General features: G+C 39.2%; 1 protein-coding gene across 1 annotated transcript in view; it reads left to right on the plus strand.

The window, feature by feature from the left end:
- Positions 1 to 19,962, plus strand: part of IFT88 (intraflagellar transport 88) — a 223,394-nt gene that overhangs the window by 91,798 nt on the left and 111,634 nt on the right. The window contains exons 17-21 of the mRNA XM_007942504.2: positions 7,140 to 7,248; positions 7,929 to 8,079; positions 9,633 to 9,748; positions 14,395 to 14,447; positions 16,366 to 16,431. Coding sequence (XP_007940695.1) covers positions 7,140 to 7,248; positions 7,929 to 8,079; positions 9,633 to 9,748; positions 14,395 to 14,447; positions 16,366 to 16,431 — 495 coding nt within the window. The remainder of the gene's footprint in view (positions 1 to 7,139; positions 7,249 to 7,928; positions 8,080 to 9,632; positions 9,749 to 14,394; positions 14,448 to 16,365; positions 16,432 to 19,962) is intronic.

Genomic DNA, 19,962 nt, shown 5'->3' on the forward strand with positions numbered 1-19,962 from the left:
AGGAATGTCGTACCTTGTCAGTCTTGTGGGTTCAGAGTGTCCTTGGGGTTGCTGGAAAGCAGAACATGTTCTTAAGCCCCAGGAATCTGCGAGAGCACTGTCTCTTTAAATATCCAAAATAGTCAAGCCGCTTTTTAAACCTTCAAAATGGCGGTGCCCTCCAGACCGACAAAAATCCACAGCTCAGCCCACCTTTCTCTTCATCTTCTCCGTTTGTTCCCCAGCCACTGTGCACAGTTCTCCATGCAGTTCCTGGCTAGCAGGATGATTTTTAGGTTAGTTCTTAGGTCCTACCACCACTCGGGAATCTTCAAGCTGTCTGTGCTGTCAGGATCGCTCAGGATTGCTGCCAGACCGCAGCTCTGTCTGTCTCCTTTTTTGGTATTTTCACGCAAATTATTCTGCTAGTTGGGGTTTAGTCCACTTCTATATCCTTCCCTTTAAGGCTCAGGGGTCCAAGATTATCTTCTGTGTCTGTGTTGATTGGTTTCCCTTTTCTTTGTTGGAGAGAGTCTGTGCCGTCTTTCTGCCTAGTCTGCCATCTTGCCGGAACTCCTTATTTATACTTTTAATAGTTTTTCCTAGTCCATTGCTCATCTGTTAATCTATTGTTTCTTTTGTTAAACAGATTTTTTTTGAACTTATATAGTCATATTTGACATTGAAAAATATTTGGCTTCATTTGTTTATTACGTTAGGAACCCTTGCCCTACTCCAAGATTATAGTTATTTTCCTATATTTTCTTTTCATACTTGTACACTTTGTTCTTTTTTATTTAGTTTTAAAGTAAAATTTGATTTTTTTTGTGAAATAGGAAACTAAAGGTTTTGATTTGCCTTATTTGTCATGCAAATAACGTTTGCATTAAATGTTTTTCCATATTGCTCAACCCCTGTGCATTATTTTCATAAGCACTCTATACTGATTTTTTTTTTTTTTTTAACATGTTGCTAGCTTCTTTTTTTTTTTTTTTTTTTTTTGGTCCAATGGATTTAAGTCCCCATGTTGGAAGCTATTGACGTGGAGGTTTGGTTCTCAGAAGCAGACCCTCACCAGCCTACGCTTGAGTATGTAAAGCAGTTCCTCTACCAGCTGGCTTCTTCTCATGCTCTGTAAACTACTTTATGCAATTCAGGAAGAAGTTACTTTTCTTGCCCCAGAAACACCTCTCACCAAGGTGGCCAGCCCCACCCCAGGAGGTGGGGTTAGTCTGTGCACCCTGGGCGGGAGAGGCCACTCAGGTGTATAAGTCCAGTGCACTACAGCTGCATGTACTCTGTTCTGCTGTCTGGCTGGTTACCCACCACAAGAGGACCATTTGAATCTCCCATCCACGCAGATACAGTGGAGTGGACACAAGAGCCATGGGCATAGAGGGGTCGTGCATCCTTCACTTGGATGAGATGAGTCTGATTGGCTGTCCGGGGTCCTCATGGGGTGGGGGTAATGTGTGCCCGCACCCGCACCCGCACCATCCTATTGCCAGCTTTATGTGGAGCCAGCACCACTGGACGCAAGCCCCCCACCATGGACACAGCTAGTACTCAGGCTGTGGCAGCTACACACACAGCCCTCCACCCAATCTCTGGCATGATGTACCTGGGTGTAGATGGATTATAAGGAAGTCCAGTGCCCTCAGGCCCAGCTATAAACTGCCCCAAAGCAAACCTACAGGTTCAGTTGTTTATTTTCCAATTACTTGGGTACTGCCTATGGTTGTCAAGGTTGTGTATCAACTTGGCTGGGCTTGGTTGAGTGGCTGGGCAACTGTGGTAGTTATTCCCCATGATGAGACTGGCAGTCAACTCCATGGTGGGACCTACCACAAACAGTTGAGTAGCTGCTTTAGGGATGTAGTCTGCTTCCCATATATAGGAAGCAGCTTTGGGAATGGTCCCTAGCTTATGGCATTCTTGACCCCTGCATGTAGCCGAATCATTGTGCAGCAGTCTGCCATGCTTTGCCAATCTTGGAACTTTATATGGACTTGAATCAATGTTGCCATGTTGTTTGGTAACATCGGGACTGTGCCATTTTATTTCTCAATATTGGGCTTATTAGCCTCAGCAGCCAGTAGCTGCCTGAGTAAAGAGATGCCTCTAGCTTCACTGGGCCAGGAGCAAGAGGCAGAGCTGAAGCCCAAGGTCGAGGGCTTTCACCCAGCCCCTAGAGCCTGGCATTTAGAACTGGGACTTCTAGACTCCAAAAAATCGTGAGAATAAACTCCTTTATGGAAGAACAAATATTGTATTCATCCATATTGTAAAAAGTCAAGGAAAGGTTTCTATATGGAAGGAAATTTTCTTTGTTGGTTAACAGGGGTGAGAAGGGAGAGAACACTGTTAGATAGGTAGAGACAAGTATTGATTGGGGTGAAGAGAAGGGCAATGTACCAAATGTGAGTGATCAACACGGTGGCATTGAGAAAGAGGAAGACACAGAGAGGTGCATGGGAGGTACAGACAACAAAGATGAACCCTTTTGCACATACAGTACTGCGTCACCAACGAAGGGAATCCTTGATATACAGGTGGATAGGTAGGTACACAGGCTAAACTATTAGGATATACAGGTGGATAGGTAGGTACACAGGCTAAACTATTAGGTATGTCTATGCAGGGGGGGGGGGGAGAGCTCTGGTAGCATAGTGGCTAAGACACTTGCCTGCTAAACAGACGGCTGGCGGTTCAAACCCACCAGCCACTCCTCGGAAGGAAGGTTGGGCAATCCTACTTCCGTAGTGATACTGCCTCGGAAACCCAAGGAGGGGTCGCTATGAGTCGGGTTTGACTCGACGGCACATAACAACAACAACAACATGCAGGGGGGAGTGTGCCTAAGTCCACGTATAGGGTTGGCAGATTAATGTTTCTACAAGTGCATTGGTATGTTCTGTAAGAATTCCCGGGTATATAGTAGAGCTGACAAGGGACAAGGTTGTAGTCACTTCTTGGCCACAGCCAGCTACCAGAGTGAGTGAGTAGTTAGGTCTGTGGGCTCAGGACCGTAGTCACAGGGGAAATCAAGTTTAATTGCCATAACATACTACACGAAACATTGTTCCACCTCCTACTTTAGTGAGTAGCGACTGGGATCTTAAAAGCTTGCAAGCAGTCATCTAGATGCAATGATGGGTCTTTCCTCGTCCAGAGCAAAAGAAGAATGAAGAAAACCAAAGATTCATGGAAACAGTTAGTCCAAGCAACTGTTACACCATGCGATCCTCAGCCTATTTTAAGTACGAAACCAGAAGAACTAGATGGTGCCTGACTACCACTGTCGGTCACTCGGAAGAGGATCTATGTAGGAGATCCTGAATAGAGTGGGAGAACAATGTGGAACAAAACTCAAAATCATTAAAAAAGGAGGGGGGCAGGTTTTGTGGGTGATCTGATAGAGCCTGATGGAACTCTGAGACTATGGCCCCTAGCTGCCCATCAAATCTGGAATTGAATCTTTTTGGGCAAGAAGATTTTCCTGTGGCTTCCAACCAAACAAAAGACAGGCACATGAGCTGAACATTTACATAAGATAGATACACTCCTTGGAGAGAACAATCATGGGAGAATAGAAGGGCTGTGTATGCACAGTGAGACAGCTTAGGGGACAGGAGTGCATGGAGGGAAGGACACAGGGAAGAGGTAACTGGGGAGGAAGTGGGAGGGGAGCTGTTGCATTGTGGTAAATTGTAGTCAGTGTCATGAAACAAAGTGTGAACTGCTATATGGAAAATGAATTTGCTCTGTAAACTTTCACCCAAATCACAATTAAAAAATAAATAAATAAAAATAACCCCCTGTTAAAGCCATCCCATTTGTGGTATCTTCTGTTAGAGTGACACTAGGTAACCAAAACAGAGCATGGTACTGAGAGAGTGGGGTGCTGCTCTGACAGATACCTAAAATGGGGAAACAGGAGTGGAGTGCCTCCATGACTCAAGACCCTGCAGAGAGACCCTGGCATGGAGCATGAGAGACAGCAGCAGCAGACCCAAGAGCCCAGCAGGAGACATTGACAGCCTTACCAGCCCACAGAGGGGAAAGCTGGATGCCATTGGCAGATGCCTTTGGATGCTTCTTGGCAGAGTGGGTTGCCTTCGTGCGTTAATTGGTAGAAGAGACCAACGTGAAATGGAGTAGCAGGTTGGCCGGCCCATGGAGCAAGAAAGCTGAGTGCTTTTTGGGCAAGAAGATTTCCTGTGGAGTCAGTTGCCTTCGGCATTATTTGGCAGAAGCAGAGTGACCAAGGAAACAGGAAGAAGAGCTGCCTCAGCCTCAAAGGAAAGGGTAGGACCATGTCCTTTGGGGTGGCATCACCACAGCCTTCTAGGTTTCAAAGAGTCAGACAGTCACCAACTTGGTTCTAGAATGTGGGGCTGCTTGTTCATGTGGGCCAGTGGGCAGGAGCCATAGCCACTGCCCAAAAGTAAGGGGATGGGGCTGCCATGCCCAAGAGGTAGAGGAACAGGGCCAGCCAAGCCAAGGGAGTGAGGTCCACTCAGAGGAACTAGGGGACTGAAGCCACCCAGTGAAGAAGATCTGTATAGATGCCACCCAGTGAAGATCTGCACAGGTGTGAAGTTGACAAAGGATGGAATTGTGGTAGTTAAGGTTGTGTATCAACTTGGCTGGGCAGCTGGTAGTAGTTATTCCCCATGATGAGACTGGCAGTCAGCTCCATAGTGGGATCTATCACAAGCAGCTGAGTAGCTGCTTCTGGGATGTGTTCTGCTTCCCATGTATAAGAAGCAGCTTTGGGAATGGTCTCTAGCTTATGGTACACTTGAACCCTACATGTACCCGTGTCATTGTTCAGCATTCTTCCATGCTTTGCCAATCTTGGGACTTTCAGTGGACTTGAATGCCTGCCGTGTTCTTTGGTAATGTTGGGACTGTGCCATTTTATTTGTCAACCTTGGGCTTGTTAGCCTCAGCAGCCAATAGCTGCCTGAGTGAAGAGATGCCTCTCTAGCTTCAGTGGGCCAGGAGCAAGAGGCAGAGCTGAAATCCAAGGTTGAGGGAATTTCACCCAGCCCCTAGAACCTGGCACTTGGAACTCAGACTTCTAGCCTCCATAAAATTTAAGAATAAACTTCTATTTGTCAAAGCCATCCCATTGGTGGTATCTTCTGTTAGAGCGGCACTAGGTAACCAAACACTACCATACCCAATCAGTGACTTCTTGTCCATGGATTATATCTTAATTATACAAATATGATAAAAAGTAATAGTTTAGGTGAATAGGAATATACCCTAGACGAGGATAGATTGGGCTGAAGATAATCTTGCATATGCACTACAAAATTTGCCACATATATTATAGAAGCAACAGGAGACAGAGTTGGAGTAACTTCTCAGAGACAACCAAACACCTTGAGAGAGAATCACCAGGCCTGTGGACTTGGGACCATAGTGTCAGGGGACATCATGCTCAGTTGGCACAACATAGTACATGAAAATCTTGTTCTACTACCTACTTTGGTGAGTAGTGACTGGGGTCTTAAAACATTTTAAGCAGCCGTCTAAGAGGCAACCCTTTGGTCCCCTCTCATCTGGAGCAAAGAAGAGTGATTAAAACCAAATTTATCTGGAAACAATTAGCCTAAGGATAAGATGGACCACAAGCGCCTCAACCTCATGACCCTGAGACCAGAAGGACTAGATAGTACCCAGCTACCAATGCCAGCTGCTCAGAAAGGGATCAAAACTAGAAATTCTGGATAGAGAGGAAATATGTGGAACAAAATTGAAAAACACAAAAATGACCAGAATTACTGGTCAGATAGAGACTGGTGAACCCTTGAGACTATAGCCCTGGGTTACCCTTCTGGCATAGAAATGGACTCACCTTCTGGCCTTGAAACGGACTCACTTCCACAGATTGGCTTTCAGCTCAACAGTAGAAAGACCTACATGCAGAACACCTCTCTGTGGTGGTTATGTTTTTGTGTCAACTTGGCTGGGCCTGGTTGAGTGGCTGGGCAGCTGGTGGTAGTTATTTCCCATGATGAGACTGGCAGTCAACTCCATGGTGGGATCTACCACAAGCAGCTGAGTAGCTGCCTTTGGGACGTGGTCTGCTTCCTGTATTTAAGGAGAAACCTTGGGAATGGTCTCTGGCCTATGGCATGCTTGGACCCTGCATGTAGTCGTGTCATTGTTCAGCACCCTGCCATGCTCTGCCGACCTTGGGACTTACAATGGACTTAAGTTAATGGCCTGCGGTGTGGTTTGGTAACATCAGGACTGTGCCTTTTTACTTGTCAACCTTGGGGCTTCTTAGCCTCAGCAGCTAACAGCTGTCTGAGTGAAGAAATGCCTCTAGTTCCAGTGGGCTGGGAGCAGGAGGCAGAGCTGGACCCCAAGGTTGAGGGGCTTTCACCCAGCCCCTGGAGCCTGGCACTTTGAACTTGGACTTCTAGCCTCCTGAACTGTAAGAGAATAAACTCCTGTTTGTTAAGGCCATCTCATTTGTGGTATATTTTTGTCAGAGCGGCATTGGGTAACCAGAACACTATTCCAAGGTGATGTACCCACCTACTCTAGGGAGATTCACCCCTTAGATCAATCAGTCATGAGACACCAGAGAAGCAGGAAAAAAATAATATTTTCGGAACATTGAATGACAATGAGTGAGGCTGAAATATACTTCTGAAAATGTCACCAGACATGCATGGTATATGCATGGGTGCTCTTTGCCAAAACTTTATTTTTACATAATTTTGTCATTTCCACCCATTATTTGTGTGCGTGCTTTATTTATTTAGGTGCACTGTTTGTGAAGAATACAGTACTCAGTTGTCCTGACACCATTGAGTCCCTTTCTTTACCATTGATCTTCCATGCCCATTAACCAAATTCTATAACTGAATCAGTTTCTTAACTGTTTACTCTGTTCTCTTGATCTGTTTGTCTATTCCTGCCCCACCCTCACACTTCTACAATTACTGAAGCTTTAAAGCATTGTTTTGGTATCAAGGAAACACCCCTCCATTACTATATATAAACAAAACTTCTCAGTTCATTTTCTCCTCTGTATGGATATTTACATATATTTATACATTTACTCTGTTTCTTTGAGTAGATTGCTACCAACAATAATGTTTATAACTTTTCTCTTTTTTTTTTTTTTTTTTAAGGCCTTACCTATAAGCAGCTAAACCGGCTAGATGAGGCTTTGGATTGTTTCCTGAAACTTCACGCAATCCTGCGAAACAGTGCCCAAGTTCTTTACCAGATAGCAAATGTGTATCTTACTTGAAGAACATATAGGCAGTTATTAATTGACTGAGTGATTGATTTATCACTTATTAAGCATAATCAGTGAATTAATAGATAAAGATTATATTTTAAAACCAAACTACCATGTTAATGTGTGATGAAAATGTTATTTGAATGATTCTGCTTTAAAAGATTATTTGTATTGGAAGGGAAATTATTTCAAGGTCAAACTATTAATTTTAGAAATAGCTGAGGTACTAGAGTATGACATTTTGAGTACATAGAAGTTATTCCTTGAAAGCACAATGTCTTTAAAGCAAAAACTTATTAATTAAAAGGAAAAATTTTTTTTTTCATTACTAATTAGTACTGTTGATTGGTAGGAGCTCTGGTGGCATAGTGGTTAAAAAATTTAGCTGCTAACCAGAAGGTTGGTGGTTCAAACTCACCAGCCACTCCATGGAAGAAAGATCAGGCAGTTTGCTCCTGTAAAGATTTACAGCCCTGGGAACCCTATGTGGCAGTTTTACTCTGTTATAGGGTCTCTATGAGTCAGAATCCTTCTGAAAAACTGTGGAGTTGATAATATGAAGTGACACATTACTGTAGGCTAAGAAATACCTTTATTGTAATGGGTTTTTTTTTGGTTTGCTTATTGATTAATGAATTTAGAAAATTTGTGTTATCCTTAACTGACATTGCCCAAGATACGAATTAATGGAGGATCCAAATCAAGCTATTGAATGGCTAATGCAGGTGATCAGTGTTGTTCCAACTGATTTTAGAGCTTTGTCTAAACTAGGAGAACTGTATGATAGCGAAGGAGATAAATCCCAAGCTTTTCAATATTACTATGAGGTAGGTCTATAATCTTACTGTTCTACTCTTTAACCTTTTATTAATTGTTATAAAGAAGGCAGCAGGCCTTTTTTACAAAATTATTATGGTGAAATATATGTAACACAAAAGTGCCATTTTTAAATGTACAGTTCAGTGACATCAATTACATTCACCATGTTGTGCTACCAGTGTCACCACTATCCATTTCCAAAAGTTTTCCAGCCTCCCAAACAGATACTCAGGACCCCTTCAGTGGTAACTTCCATCCCCTCCTCCTCCAGCCCCTGATTACCACTGATAAACTTCTGTCTCTATGCATTGACCTAATCTAGGTATTTCATGTAAGTGGGATCATACATCATTTATTCTTTTGTGGCTGACTTACTTCATTAAACATAATGTTTTCAAGATTCATTGATGTCATCATAGCATATATCAGAATTTCATTTCTTTTTATATTTGAATAATATTCTCTTGTATGGATATACCACATTTTGTTTATCATTCATCTGTTGATGGACACTCTTGTGGTTTCTACCTTTTAGCTATTGTGAATAATGCAGTGATGAAAATTGATGTATATATATCTGTTTGAGTCCCTGCTTTCAAGTCATTTGTATATATACATAGAAGTGGAATTGCTGGGTCATATGGTAATTCTATGTTTAACTTTTTGAGGAGTCATCAAACTGTTTTCCATAGCTGTTGACCCATTTTACATTCCCACCAGAAATGTGCAAGGGTTCCAGTTTCTTCGATTGGTAGTAATTATCCCCATTGGTGTGAGGTAGTATCTCATTGTAGTTTTGATTTACATTTGCCTAATATCTATTGGGGAGCTCTGGTAGCGTAGTGCCTAAGGCACTTGACTGCTAACCAAAAGGCTGGCAGTTCAAACCCACCAGCCACTCCTGGGAAGGAAGATGGGGCAATCTACTTCCATAGTGATACTGCCTCTGAAACCCAAGGAGGGGTTGCTATGAGTCAGGTCCGACTCGACGGCACATAACAACAACAACAATATCTATTGATGTTTGAGCATCTTTTCATGTGCTTATTAGCCGTTTTTATATCTTTTGGTGAAATGTCCATTCAAATCCTTGACCCATTTTTCAATTGAGTTGTTTGTCTTTTATTGTGGCAGTAAGCCTTTAAATTTTTAGAAGTTAAAGATATTTACTAGTTTTTAAATCAATAAGGATTTACTTAATATAAAGCATTCTTGGATTAGGAAGTTAGCTTTTGATTAAGAAATAGAAAGTACAAATTAATTTTCTCTTAAAGCAAGATTTGTATCCTTTATTGATTCTATTAAATATTTGACTCACAGACCATTATATCAAAAAGATATTTATAGATAGTTGGAAAATATGTCAAACAGATTTTAAGTTTTAAAAATCTTGTACTGTTTTGAAACATGTAAATTACATCTGACAGTTCATTCTTATTTTAGAATGAGCTTGAAAAATTTCATATTGGATAAATTAATACATTCAATAAGTGAATTATTCAAGAAGTAAATTATATGTTGCCACTAAAGTTGTATTTCAATTTCCATATTTTTTTTATAGTCATACAGATATTTCCCTTCTAACATTGAGGTCATTGAATGGCTTGGAGCCTATTACATTGACACTCAATTTTGTGAAAAAGCCATTCAGTACTTTGAAAGAGCTTCTCTTATACAGTAAGTAATTATTATTATTTTATACTTACTTAATGTCTTGTGTTGAGAATTTGTTTATCCCTTGAATATTGTGTGGTAGACATATTAATTTCAAGAGAAAAAGTTAATGAACACACATGTATTATTTCCATTTCCTTAGGAGCTCTGGTGGCATAGTGCCTAAGACATTTGACTGCTAACCAGGAGGCTAACAGTTCAGACCCACTGGCCACTCCGTGGAAGGAAGACAGGGCAAATTACTTGTGTAAAGATTTACTGCCTTGGAAATCCAAAGGGGGTTGCTCTGAGTCAGAATGAACTCAATGGCAGTGAATTTGGTTTTTGATATTTTTTTAATCTGGAAGTATCTCATAAATAGTAGAATGAATAAATAAATAGTAGTGTCATTATACAGTACAATATGTTGTTTTTAGGTGCCATCGAGCCAGCTTCAACTCATAGCGACCCTGTGTACAGAAGAACTTAATACTGCCCAGTCCTGTGCCATTTTCAGTCCTTCCTGTGCTTGAGCCCATCATTGCAGCCACTGTGTCATTTCCTCTCATTGAGGGCCTTCCCCTTTTTCCCTGACCCTCCATTTTATCAAGGATGATATCCTTCTCCAGGGAATGCTCCCTTCTGACAACATGACCACAGTAGGTGAGACGAAGTCTGGCCATTCTTGCTTGCAAGGAACATTCTTCTGGGACAGATTTGTTAGTTCTTTTAGCAGTGCATGGTGTTTTCGATAGTCTTCACCAGCACAATTCAAAGGCATTAACTCTTCTTCCATGTTCCTTATTCATTGTCTAGCTTTCACACGCATATGTGGCAATTGAAAATACCATGGCTTGGGTCAGGTGCACCTTAGTCTTCAAAGTGACATTTTTGCTCTGTAACACTTTAAAGAGGTCTTTTGTAGCAGATTTGCCCAGTCCAACATGACATCTCATTTCTGGACTGCTGCTTCTTTGGGTATTGATTGTGGACCCAAGTAAAATGAAATCCCTGGCAACTTCAGTCTTTTCTCCATTTACCATGATGATGTTGCTTGTCTCACTGGGTATTCTGTCAATTCTCGAGCCTTGTTTTTGCCAATTCTTCAGTGCCTCCTAGACTTCTTCCTTCAATACCATTGGTTCTTTATCATATGCTACCTCCTGGAATAGTTGAACATCAACCACTTCTTTTTAGTACAGTGAATCATGTATATTCCTGCAACCTTCTTTTGATGCTTCTTGCATCATTCAGTATTTTGTTCAAAGAATCCTTCAGTATTGCAACTCAAGGCTTGAATTTTTCTTCAGTTCTTGCCCCTTGAGAAATGCCAAGCATGTTCTTCTCTTTTGGTTTTCGACTCCAGGTCTTTGCATACTTCCTTATAATACTTTGCTTTTTGTTTTCTCCACCTGCCCTTTGAATTCTTCTGTTTAGCTCTTTTATGATATCATTTCTACCATTTGCTTTAGCTACTCGCCATTCAAGAGCACGTTTCAGACTCTTTTCTGACATCCATGTTGGTCTAGTCTTCCTTTACTGTCTTTCTAATGACCATTTGCTTTCTTCATGTATAATGTTCTTTATGTTATCCACAATTCATCTGGTTTTTTCATTGGTGTTCAATGTGTCAAATCTGTATTTCAGATAGTCTCTTAATTCAGGTTGGATATAATGAAGATCATATTTTGGCTCTCTTGGACTTGTTTTAATTGTCTTCAGCTTCAACTTGAACTTACATATGAGCAATTGGTGGTCTTTTGCACCGTGAGCTCTTGGCCTTCTTTTGGCTGAAGGTATTGAGCGTCTCCATTGCTTCTTTCCACAGATGTAGTTAATCTGATTCCTATGTATTGCTGGTGAGGTCCACGTGTATAGCCGCCATTTATGTTGTTGACAAAAGGTATTTGCAATGAATAAGTTGTTGGTCTTGCAAAATTCTGTCACATGATCTCTGATGCCATTTCTGTTACTGAGGCCATATTTTCCACCTGCCGATGATTCTTCAGTTTTAACTTTGGTATTCTAATCACCAGTAATAATTAACACATCTTGATTGCATGTTTGGTCAATTTCAGACTGCAGAAGTTGGTAAAAATCTTCAGTTTCTTCATCTTTGTCTTTAGTGATTAGTGTGTAAATTTGAATAATAGTAGTATTAACTGGTCTTCCTTATGGTGTTTGGAAATTATCCTATCACTGACAGCAGTGTACTTCAGGATAGATCTTGAAACATTCTTTCTGATGATGAATGTGATGCCATTTCTCTTCAATTTGTCATTCCTGGCATAGTAGACCATATGATTGTCTGATTCAGAATGGCCATAACCAGTCCATTTCAGCTCACTAATAATGCCTAGGATATTGATCTTCATGTGTTCCATTTCATTTTTGACAACTTCCAATTTTCCTGGATTCATACTTCATACATTCTGTTCTGATTATTAATGAATGTTTGCAGCTGCTTCCTCCCCTTTGAGTCATGCCCTATCAGCAAATGAAGGTCCCAAAAGCTTTACTCCATCCATTAAGATCAACTCTACTTTGAGGAGCCTGCTCTTCCCCAGTCGTATTTTGAGTGTCTTCCAACCCGAGGGTCTCATCTTTTGGCACTGTATCTGATAGTGTTTCACTGCCAATCATAATGTTTTTAATGGCTGATTTTTTTTCAGAAATGGATGGTTCTGTCCTTCTTCCCAGTCTGTCTTAATCTGGAAGCTTCACTGAAACTTATCCAATTTAGTACTTTGCTGGTATTTTAAATACCAGTTGGATAGTCTCCAGCCTCCCAGCAACATGCTTGCCACCACACTCCAACAAACTGACAGACAAGTGATGGAATACTTTATAGCAATTAAAATAAAATGAATAGATCTCATAGGCACAATAATAAGCAAAAGAAGCCAAACAAAAGAATACATACTATGTGATTCTGCTCATACTGAGTTCAAAACCAGATAAAAACAACAGTGCTGGAAGTCAGGATAGTAGTTACCTTTAGAGAAGGAAGAGAAGTAATGATTGGAAGTGGGCTGAAGGAGGCTCCTAGGGTGTTGGCAATTTTCTCTTTCTTAAACTGGTGATAGTTACATGTATGTTCACTTCATGATAATCTGTACAGTTATGTTTTACGTATTTTTCATATGTATTTACAAAAAAAATCTGTAAATCAGAGAAAAAATGAAATATAAACCAAGAAAAGCAATACTGCCCCCCCCCCTTTTGAAATGTGGGAGGGAGCTTTTTTCATTGCTTTTATGATGGGAAAGCACTAGGGATGATGGTAAACATCAGTAGTGTAGAGGGAACTACTGCAATGAATTGTATCACACAAAATGTTAATTGCACCTTCCCCGAAGCACTGGATTACAGCGTTTTAATAGGATAATTTCATTAACCTTAATACTATAAAGTCTTATCTCTGAGGTCATTCAGTTTATTCAGAGGAGCATCTACTGATTGGCTTCAAAAGTATAAACCTGGTTGTTCCCATTCAAAGGAGCTCTGGTAGTGGAGTGCCTAAGGCATTTGACTGCTGACTACAAGGTTGGCACTTCAAACCCACCAGCCACTCTGTGGAAGGAAGACAGGACAATCTACTTCCGTAGAAGATTTACCACCTCAGAAACCCAATGGGGGTTGGTTTTTCTGGTTCCCATTCTGGGAGCTGGAAGGTGGGGCTGCTGAAGAGCTCATTCTGGGCAGATTCTTCATATCATCCTCCAGTTTTCACTCTGTGAACTGACACTAGCTCTCCACTGTGCCTCATCCAGAGCCTCTGCAATCAGTTTCTGAAGGAGGGGTTGGTACTCAGCTGCAGAGAGTGGGGATAAGAACTTGGGACTTTTAACTGCTTCTTACTCAGATTCAATTCCATGCCTACCCACCCCTTCCTCAATAGCGGTACTTCCAGTTCTTGAGCAGTTCTGGGAATATTTACTTGTTTCCCCAGGTGTCCTTTGTGAGCATTTCTGTTTTACCTTTCTTTACCTTGGTAAGGTCAGTTTCCATTTGCTTCGTCTGTGGTCAACCATTTTTTTGTAGTCTGAGTTTCATCAGAGATGCAATTTGAGTTTGTCCTTCTCATTCTCATTGTTTTAGAGAATTTCATTTTCAAAAATGACATCATGGGGGTAGAAAGTCTTTACTCTGCCATTTTAAAACCAAAAGCCATGACTCTCTTTCTGGCACTTATTTATTCCAATGTGAAGATCACAGTTCTCCCCTGTTGTAATTTTCAAATGCATCCTCCATTGCTTTCATTTACATAAAGTACTACAGTGGTAGGTACGATCAGGAGTGGAACCTCAGGAGTAGCTCACCTGGCTTGGTTAGGCGCATCCCACCTTTCCATCCCCTTAAAGATGAATGGGTGGAGTTCATTGCTTTCTGAAGCCACTTCTATTTCTAAAATTCCATAGTTCTTAACTTGAAGCCAAGTACTGGCATACATAAACTCAGAAAACTCACTGCCATCGAGTCGCATAGCGACCCCTCCTTGGGTTTCTGAGACAGTATAACTATGGAAGTAGATTGCCCAATCTTCCTTCTGAGGAGCGGCTGGTGCCACCACGTAAAATATTTAAAATCTTCAGTACAGTTCTGTGTGCATTATACCATACTAGGCAATTTGCAGTTAACTTGCTGAATTCTTTTTATTTCTTTTATAGGCCCACACAAGTGAAATGGCAGCTGATGGTAGCTAGTTGTTTTAGAAGAAGTGGTAAATACTTTAATTGTATTCATTTTTGTCTTTTGCTTCTCTCCTTTTTTAGGAAGCATGAGTATAAATGTGTCCTAATTGCATATTTATTTATTAAAATACTAGCTTTTGATAACTATCCATATTTAAACCGTTAGGTGGAAAACGTAATAACTACTACATACAGAAATAGTTATGTTTACAAAGTGGATATTAATCATGTATTCCAATACCACTGTTACAAATATTGCTCATATCTGAAACATCATTCATTATTTCTCTAAGTTAACAAGTCATCATTTTCACAATTAGCCATAGGAAAAATAGGCATTCTATATTCATTAATTTTTATTTCTATTTTGTACTTACCTAATTCTGAATGTCCTGTGTACTCTGCCAAACTTACAGGATATCTGAAGCCTTCACTACAGGTATCAACTGAAAAGCATAAGGAAAGTCTAGAACTGGACTGTGTGATTTTAATACTAAACAGGACTAGATATCTTGGTTTGTTTATCCTATACCTGCCTTTATTACATCCTGTACTGATGACACTTGTCATGAAGTGTATCAGTGCTAATCATTTTGGATTAATTATGAAGTGAATAATGTGGTAATATATCAGATATTAAACTGGGAGATAAATTTAAGAAATTTGTGATCCCTCTTGTAGAACATAAATTGATCCAGGAAAAGAAATTTGTCAGTCCGAGAGAAGCAAACACAGATTGTTAAGATATTAACAGCATGTTCTCACCAAGTTTTTAGGAGATTTCTTTTTTTAATCTGTAAGCTTCTTCAACTGGCATCAGAAAATGTTTTAATACATATGTAGTATAGTCCTCACCTCATCAAAGGCATTGGTCTTTAACTTTACAGCATTTTCTTTTGGATACAACATAACCACATTATATGCATTTTCTTTATATCAACCTCTGTTCTCAATTGCCTGTGTTCTATTCAATAGCAGTTATATGGAAAGTGTACATATATATATATATATATATATATATGAAGTATTCTGAATGATTTAAAGACATTAATCTGCTTGGATTATTAAAGTGTAAGTTAGAAGAGGAGACACTAATATTTATTAATGCTTTGTATCTTCATTTCATTTAATTCTCACAACTCTTTTGCACAGCCATCCTGTTTTACCGTGAGGTCCTGAGAGATTCATAATGTTTTTAACTGAGATTTTAACAGAACTGCTTAACCCAAAGGAGCTCAGGTGGCTTAGTGCGTAAGGCATTTGACTGCTAATGAGAAGGCTGGTAGTTCAAACCCACTAGCCACTACTCAGAAGGAAGATTGGGCAATCTACTTTCTGTAGAGATACTGCCTTGGAAACTCAAGGAGGGGTCGTTGAGTCAGAAATGACTCGATGGCAGAGAGTTTGGTTTTTGAGAGTTTACTTAACCCCAAATGCATTTTTCATTCTTTCCTGTCACTTGAATCTAATTTATTGTAAAACAAATTGCTTTCTATAAAATTTTATAATATTTCAAAATAAAACCTACAAAAATATTTTTTGTTTATCTTTTCCAGTTAAATGGATGGTGCTAAAATTAATATTGGTCTATAACGTAGATCATTTTATTTAAAAATTTTTCAGTTATTCATCTAGAATCATCTTTAATTGTTGGGAACTTGAAGGAGTCTTAATACTTTATCACTAAAATATTTGTTCTAAGAACTAGAACTAAGTTGCAACCATTGTTCATTCATTTCTGCTGTCACCCTTTTTCAGATTTATTTTATCTATAAATTTTCTTTCCAGAAGTTATATTAAAATTATGCATATGATTGTGGCATACACGTAGCTTTCCTGCCAAACTGATAAAATCTGCCAGTATATTGGATTAAAATTAATATTTTTCTGAGTTATGTTAATCTGTATAATCTGCTAATATATTTTTTTATCATTTTTAATTTACAGGTAACTACCAAAAGGCACTAGACACATACAAAGATATTCATAGAAAATTTCCAGAAAATGTTGAATGTAAGTGAGATGATATTTCGCACCTTTTAAGATATAAGTTCTCATATTTTATGTTTTATTATTTAATAGTTTGCTACAGTAATTGCATGTGTAAATATACCAGCCTATAATTTTCTGGTTGTTGTTGTTATTGTTCGATACTGTTGAATTGATTTTAACTCAGAGTAACTACATATGTTTATGTATGTGATTATAGGGCCAGAAAATTTGACTTTTTTGTAGAAATTGTAAGTGTATTTAAATATATCACTAAATTCTCAGCGGTAAACAAATCTACAGTTTAAAATTTTATCTTAAGAATATATTTCAAGGTTTTACTTAAATCACTAGGCCTACATCCATTTGTTCCCTAATACGTGTGTTCACTCATTTCTCAGACCCTCTAAGTTCTGTATTTGTGTAGCTAATGAGTTATAAAAAGTAATATCTATTATTTATATCCTGCCTATGTCTTAAAAAAAGAGCTCTGGTGGTGCAGTCCCTAAAGTATTTGACTGCTAACGGGAAGGTTGGCGATTTAAACCCACCAGGTACTCTGCAATCTACTTCCATAAAGATTTACCACCTTGGAAACCTAATGAGGTTGCTATGAGTTGGAACCTACTCAGTGGCCTTAAAAATGTTTGAATAGCACACAGAATTAAGATATACTCAAATACTTAAAAAAGTAGAGAAAGAAAATAACAAAGACAGATGTGGATTTTGGAAACTTGGTTCCCTTGCTAAAAGTAGATCACAATATGACTTCAAGTTTTGTAGCAGACAACCTTGGAAGAGCCTACTAGGCTAGGGGAGGCTACATTAATAAATGATGATAGATTCATTTATCATAAATGGTAAATGACTCATGTCTTTGGATGAGTTATCACACTTGTACTATAATTGTCTTGATGTTTTCTATTTCAGTATTCATTTTGGCTTCTTATTGATTTTCAAAAGTTCATAAACTGAGGTGTTTTGTAGAAAAGGCATTTAAAACATTTTTTTCTCTCATATGTTTTATTTTTTAAAGCAGTTTTAGGTTTACAGAAAATGATTGTGCAGAAAATAAAGAGAGTTCCCATATCCTTCCTCTTTTCCCTATACACAGTTTCTCTTATTTTTAGCATCTTTCATTAATGTGGTACATTTATTACAAGTGATGATCCAATATTGATACATTGTTAGTAACCAAAGTCCATAGTTTCCTTAAGGTCCACTCTTTGTGTTATACAGTCTTAAAGGTTTAGACAATCGAATAATGTCATGTGTCCACCATTTACAGTATCATACAGAATGGTTTCACTGTCCTTAAATCCCCTGTGTTTCAACTATTTACCCTCTTTCCTCCCTCTGAACCCGTGGCAATCACTTTACTTTCTCTATACTTTTGTCTAGAAAAGATATTTTAAAATACAACTTTTTGAAGTTAAAGCGTACTTTCAGAGTTTATGAAAATTACAGTTATTGTTAAGTGCTGTTGAGTCAGTTCCGACTCATAGCAACCCTGGGTAAGAAAAAACAAAACACTGCCCAGTCCCGTGCCATCTTCACAGTCACTGCTATGTTTGAGCCCATATTTGCAGCCACAGTGTCAATCCATCTTGTTGAGGGTCCTCTTTTTGCTGACCCTCAACTTTACCAAGAATGATGTCCTTCTCCAGGGACAGGTCTCTCCTGATAGCATATCCAAAGCACATGAGATGAAGTCTTGCCATTCTTACTTCTAAGAACTGTTACTGATGTCCTTCTTCCAAGAGAAATTTGTTTGTTCTTCTGGCAATCCATGGTATATATTCTATATTCTTCATCAACCACATAATCAAATGCATCAGTTCTTTCATCTTCTTTATTTACTGTCCAGCTTTTTCATGCATGTGAGGTGATTGAAAATACCGTGGCTTGGGTCAGGCTCACCTTAGTCCTCAAAGTGACAACTTCATTTTTTAACACTTTAAAGAGGTCTTTTGTAGCACATTTGCCCAGTGTAATAGGTCATTTGATTTCTTGACTGCTGATTCCATAGGTGTTGATTGTGGCTTCAAGTAAAATGAAATCCTTGACAACATCAGTATATCCTCCATTATCATGATGTTGCTTATTGGTTCAGTTGTGAAGATTTTTGTTTTCTGTGTGTTGAAGTACAATCCATACTGAGAGCTGTAGTCTTTGATCTTCATCAGTAAGTGCTTCAAGTCTTCTTTGCTTTCACCAAGGAAGGTTGTATTACCAGCATATCACCAGTTGTTAATGAGTCTTCCTCCAATCCCAATGAGCATTCTTCTTCATATAGTCCAGCTTCTCAGATTATTTGCTCAGCATATAGATTGAATAATCTGTATTATTCAAGGTGAATAATTATTATTCAAGATGAAAGGATAACAACCCTGATACACACCTTTCCTGATTTTAAACCACACAGTATCCCTTTGTTCTGTTTCAACAACTGCCCCTTGGTCTATGTACAGGGTTCTCATGAGCATAGTTAAGTGTTCTGGACTTCCCATTGTTTTTAATGTTATCTATAATTTGTTATGATCCACAGGTCAGATGCATTTGCATAGTCAGTAAACCATAGGTAAGCATCTTTCTTGTACTCTCTATTTTCCACCAAGTTCCAGTTGGCATCAGCAATTATATCCCTCATTCTACATCCTCTTCTGAATCTGGTTTGAATTTTTGGCTGTTTCCTGTTGATGTACTGCTGCAACTGTATTTGAATTATCTTCAGCAAAATTTTACTTGCATATAAAATTAAGTATATTGTTTGATCATTTCGGCCTTCTTTTGTCTCCCCTTTCTTTGGAATGGGCACAAATATGGATTTCTTCCAGTTAGTTGGCCAGGTAACTGTTTTCCAGATCTCATGGTGTAGATGAATGAGTGCCTCCAGACTTGTACCCATTTGTTAAAACATCTCAATTCGTGTTCCATCATTTCTCAGAGTCTTGTTTTCACCAATGCTCTCAGTGCAGCTTAGACTTCTTCCTTCAGAACAATCAGTTCTTAATCATATGCTACCTCTTGAAATAGTTGAACATTGTCCATTTCTGTTTGGTACAGTGATTCTGTGTGTTCCTTCCATCTTCTTTGGATGCTTCCTGAATCATTCAGTATTTTTCCATGTAATTCTTCCACATTGCAACTGAGGCTAGAATTTTTATTTTTATTTTTTTCCATTTACTTTATTTTTAAATTTTATTTATTTATTTTAATTTACTGTGATTTGGGTGAAGATTTACACAGCAAATTCACTTTCCATACAGCAGTTCACATATACTTTGTCTCATGTCATTGACCACATTACCACAATGCAACAGCTCCCCTCCCACTTCCTGCCCATAGTTAACCTCTTCCCAGTGACCACCCCTCCATACTCTCCTGCTGTCTCCCTGTGCATAACAGCCCTTCCTTCTCCCATGATTGTTCTCTCCAGGGCGTGTGTCTACTTGAGGTAAATGTTTAACTCACATGCCTGTACATTGTTTGGCTGGAAACTACAGGTGTAGATTCAATTCCAGACCTGAAGGGCAGCTAGGGGCCATAGTCTCA

The sequence above is a fragment of the Orycteropus afer genome, unplaced genomic scaffold, assembly GCF_000298275.1.
Source record: "Orycteropus afer afer isolate SDZICR_OR568_19922 unplaced genomic scaffold, OryAfe1.0 scaffold00092, whole genome shotgun sequence".
Classification (NCBI taxonomy): Eukaryota; Metazoa; Chordata; class Mammalia; order Tubulidentata; family Orycteropodidae; genus Orycteropus; species Orycteropus afer.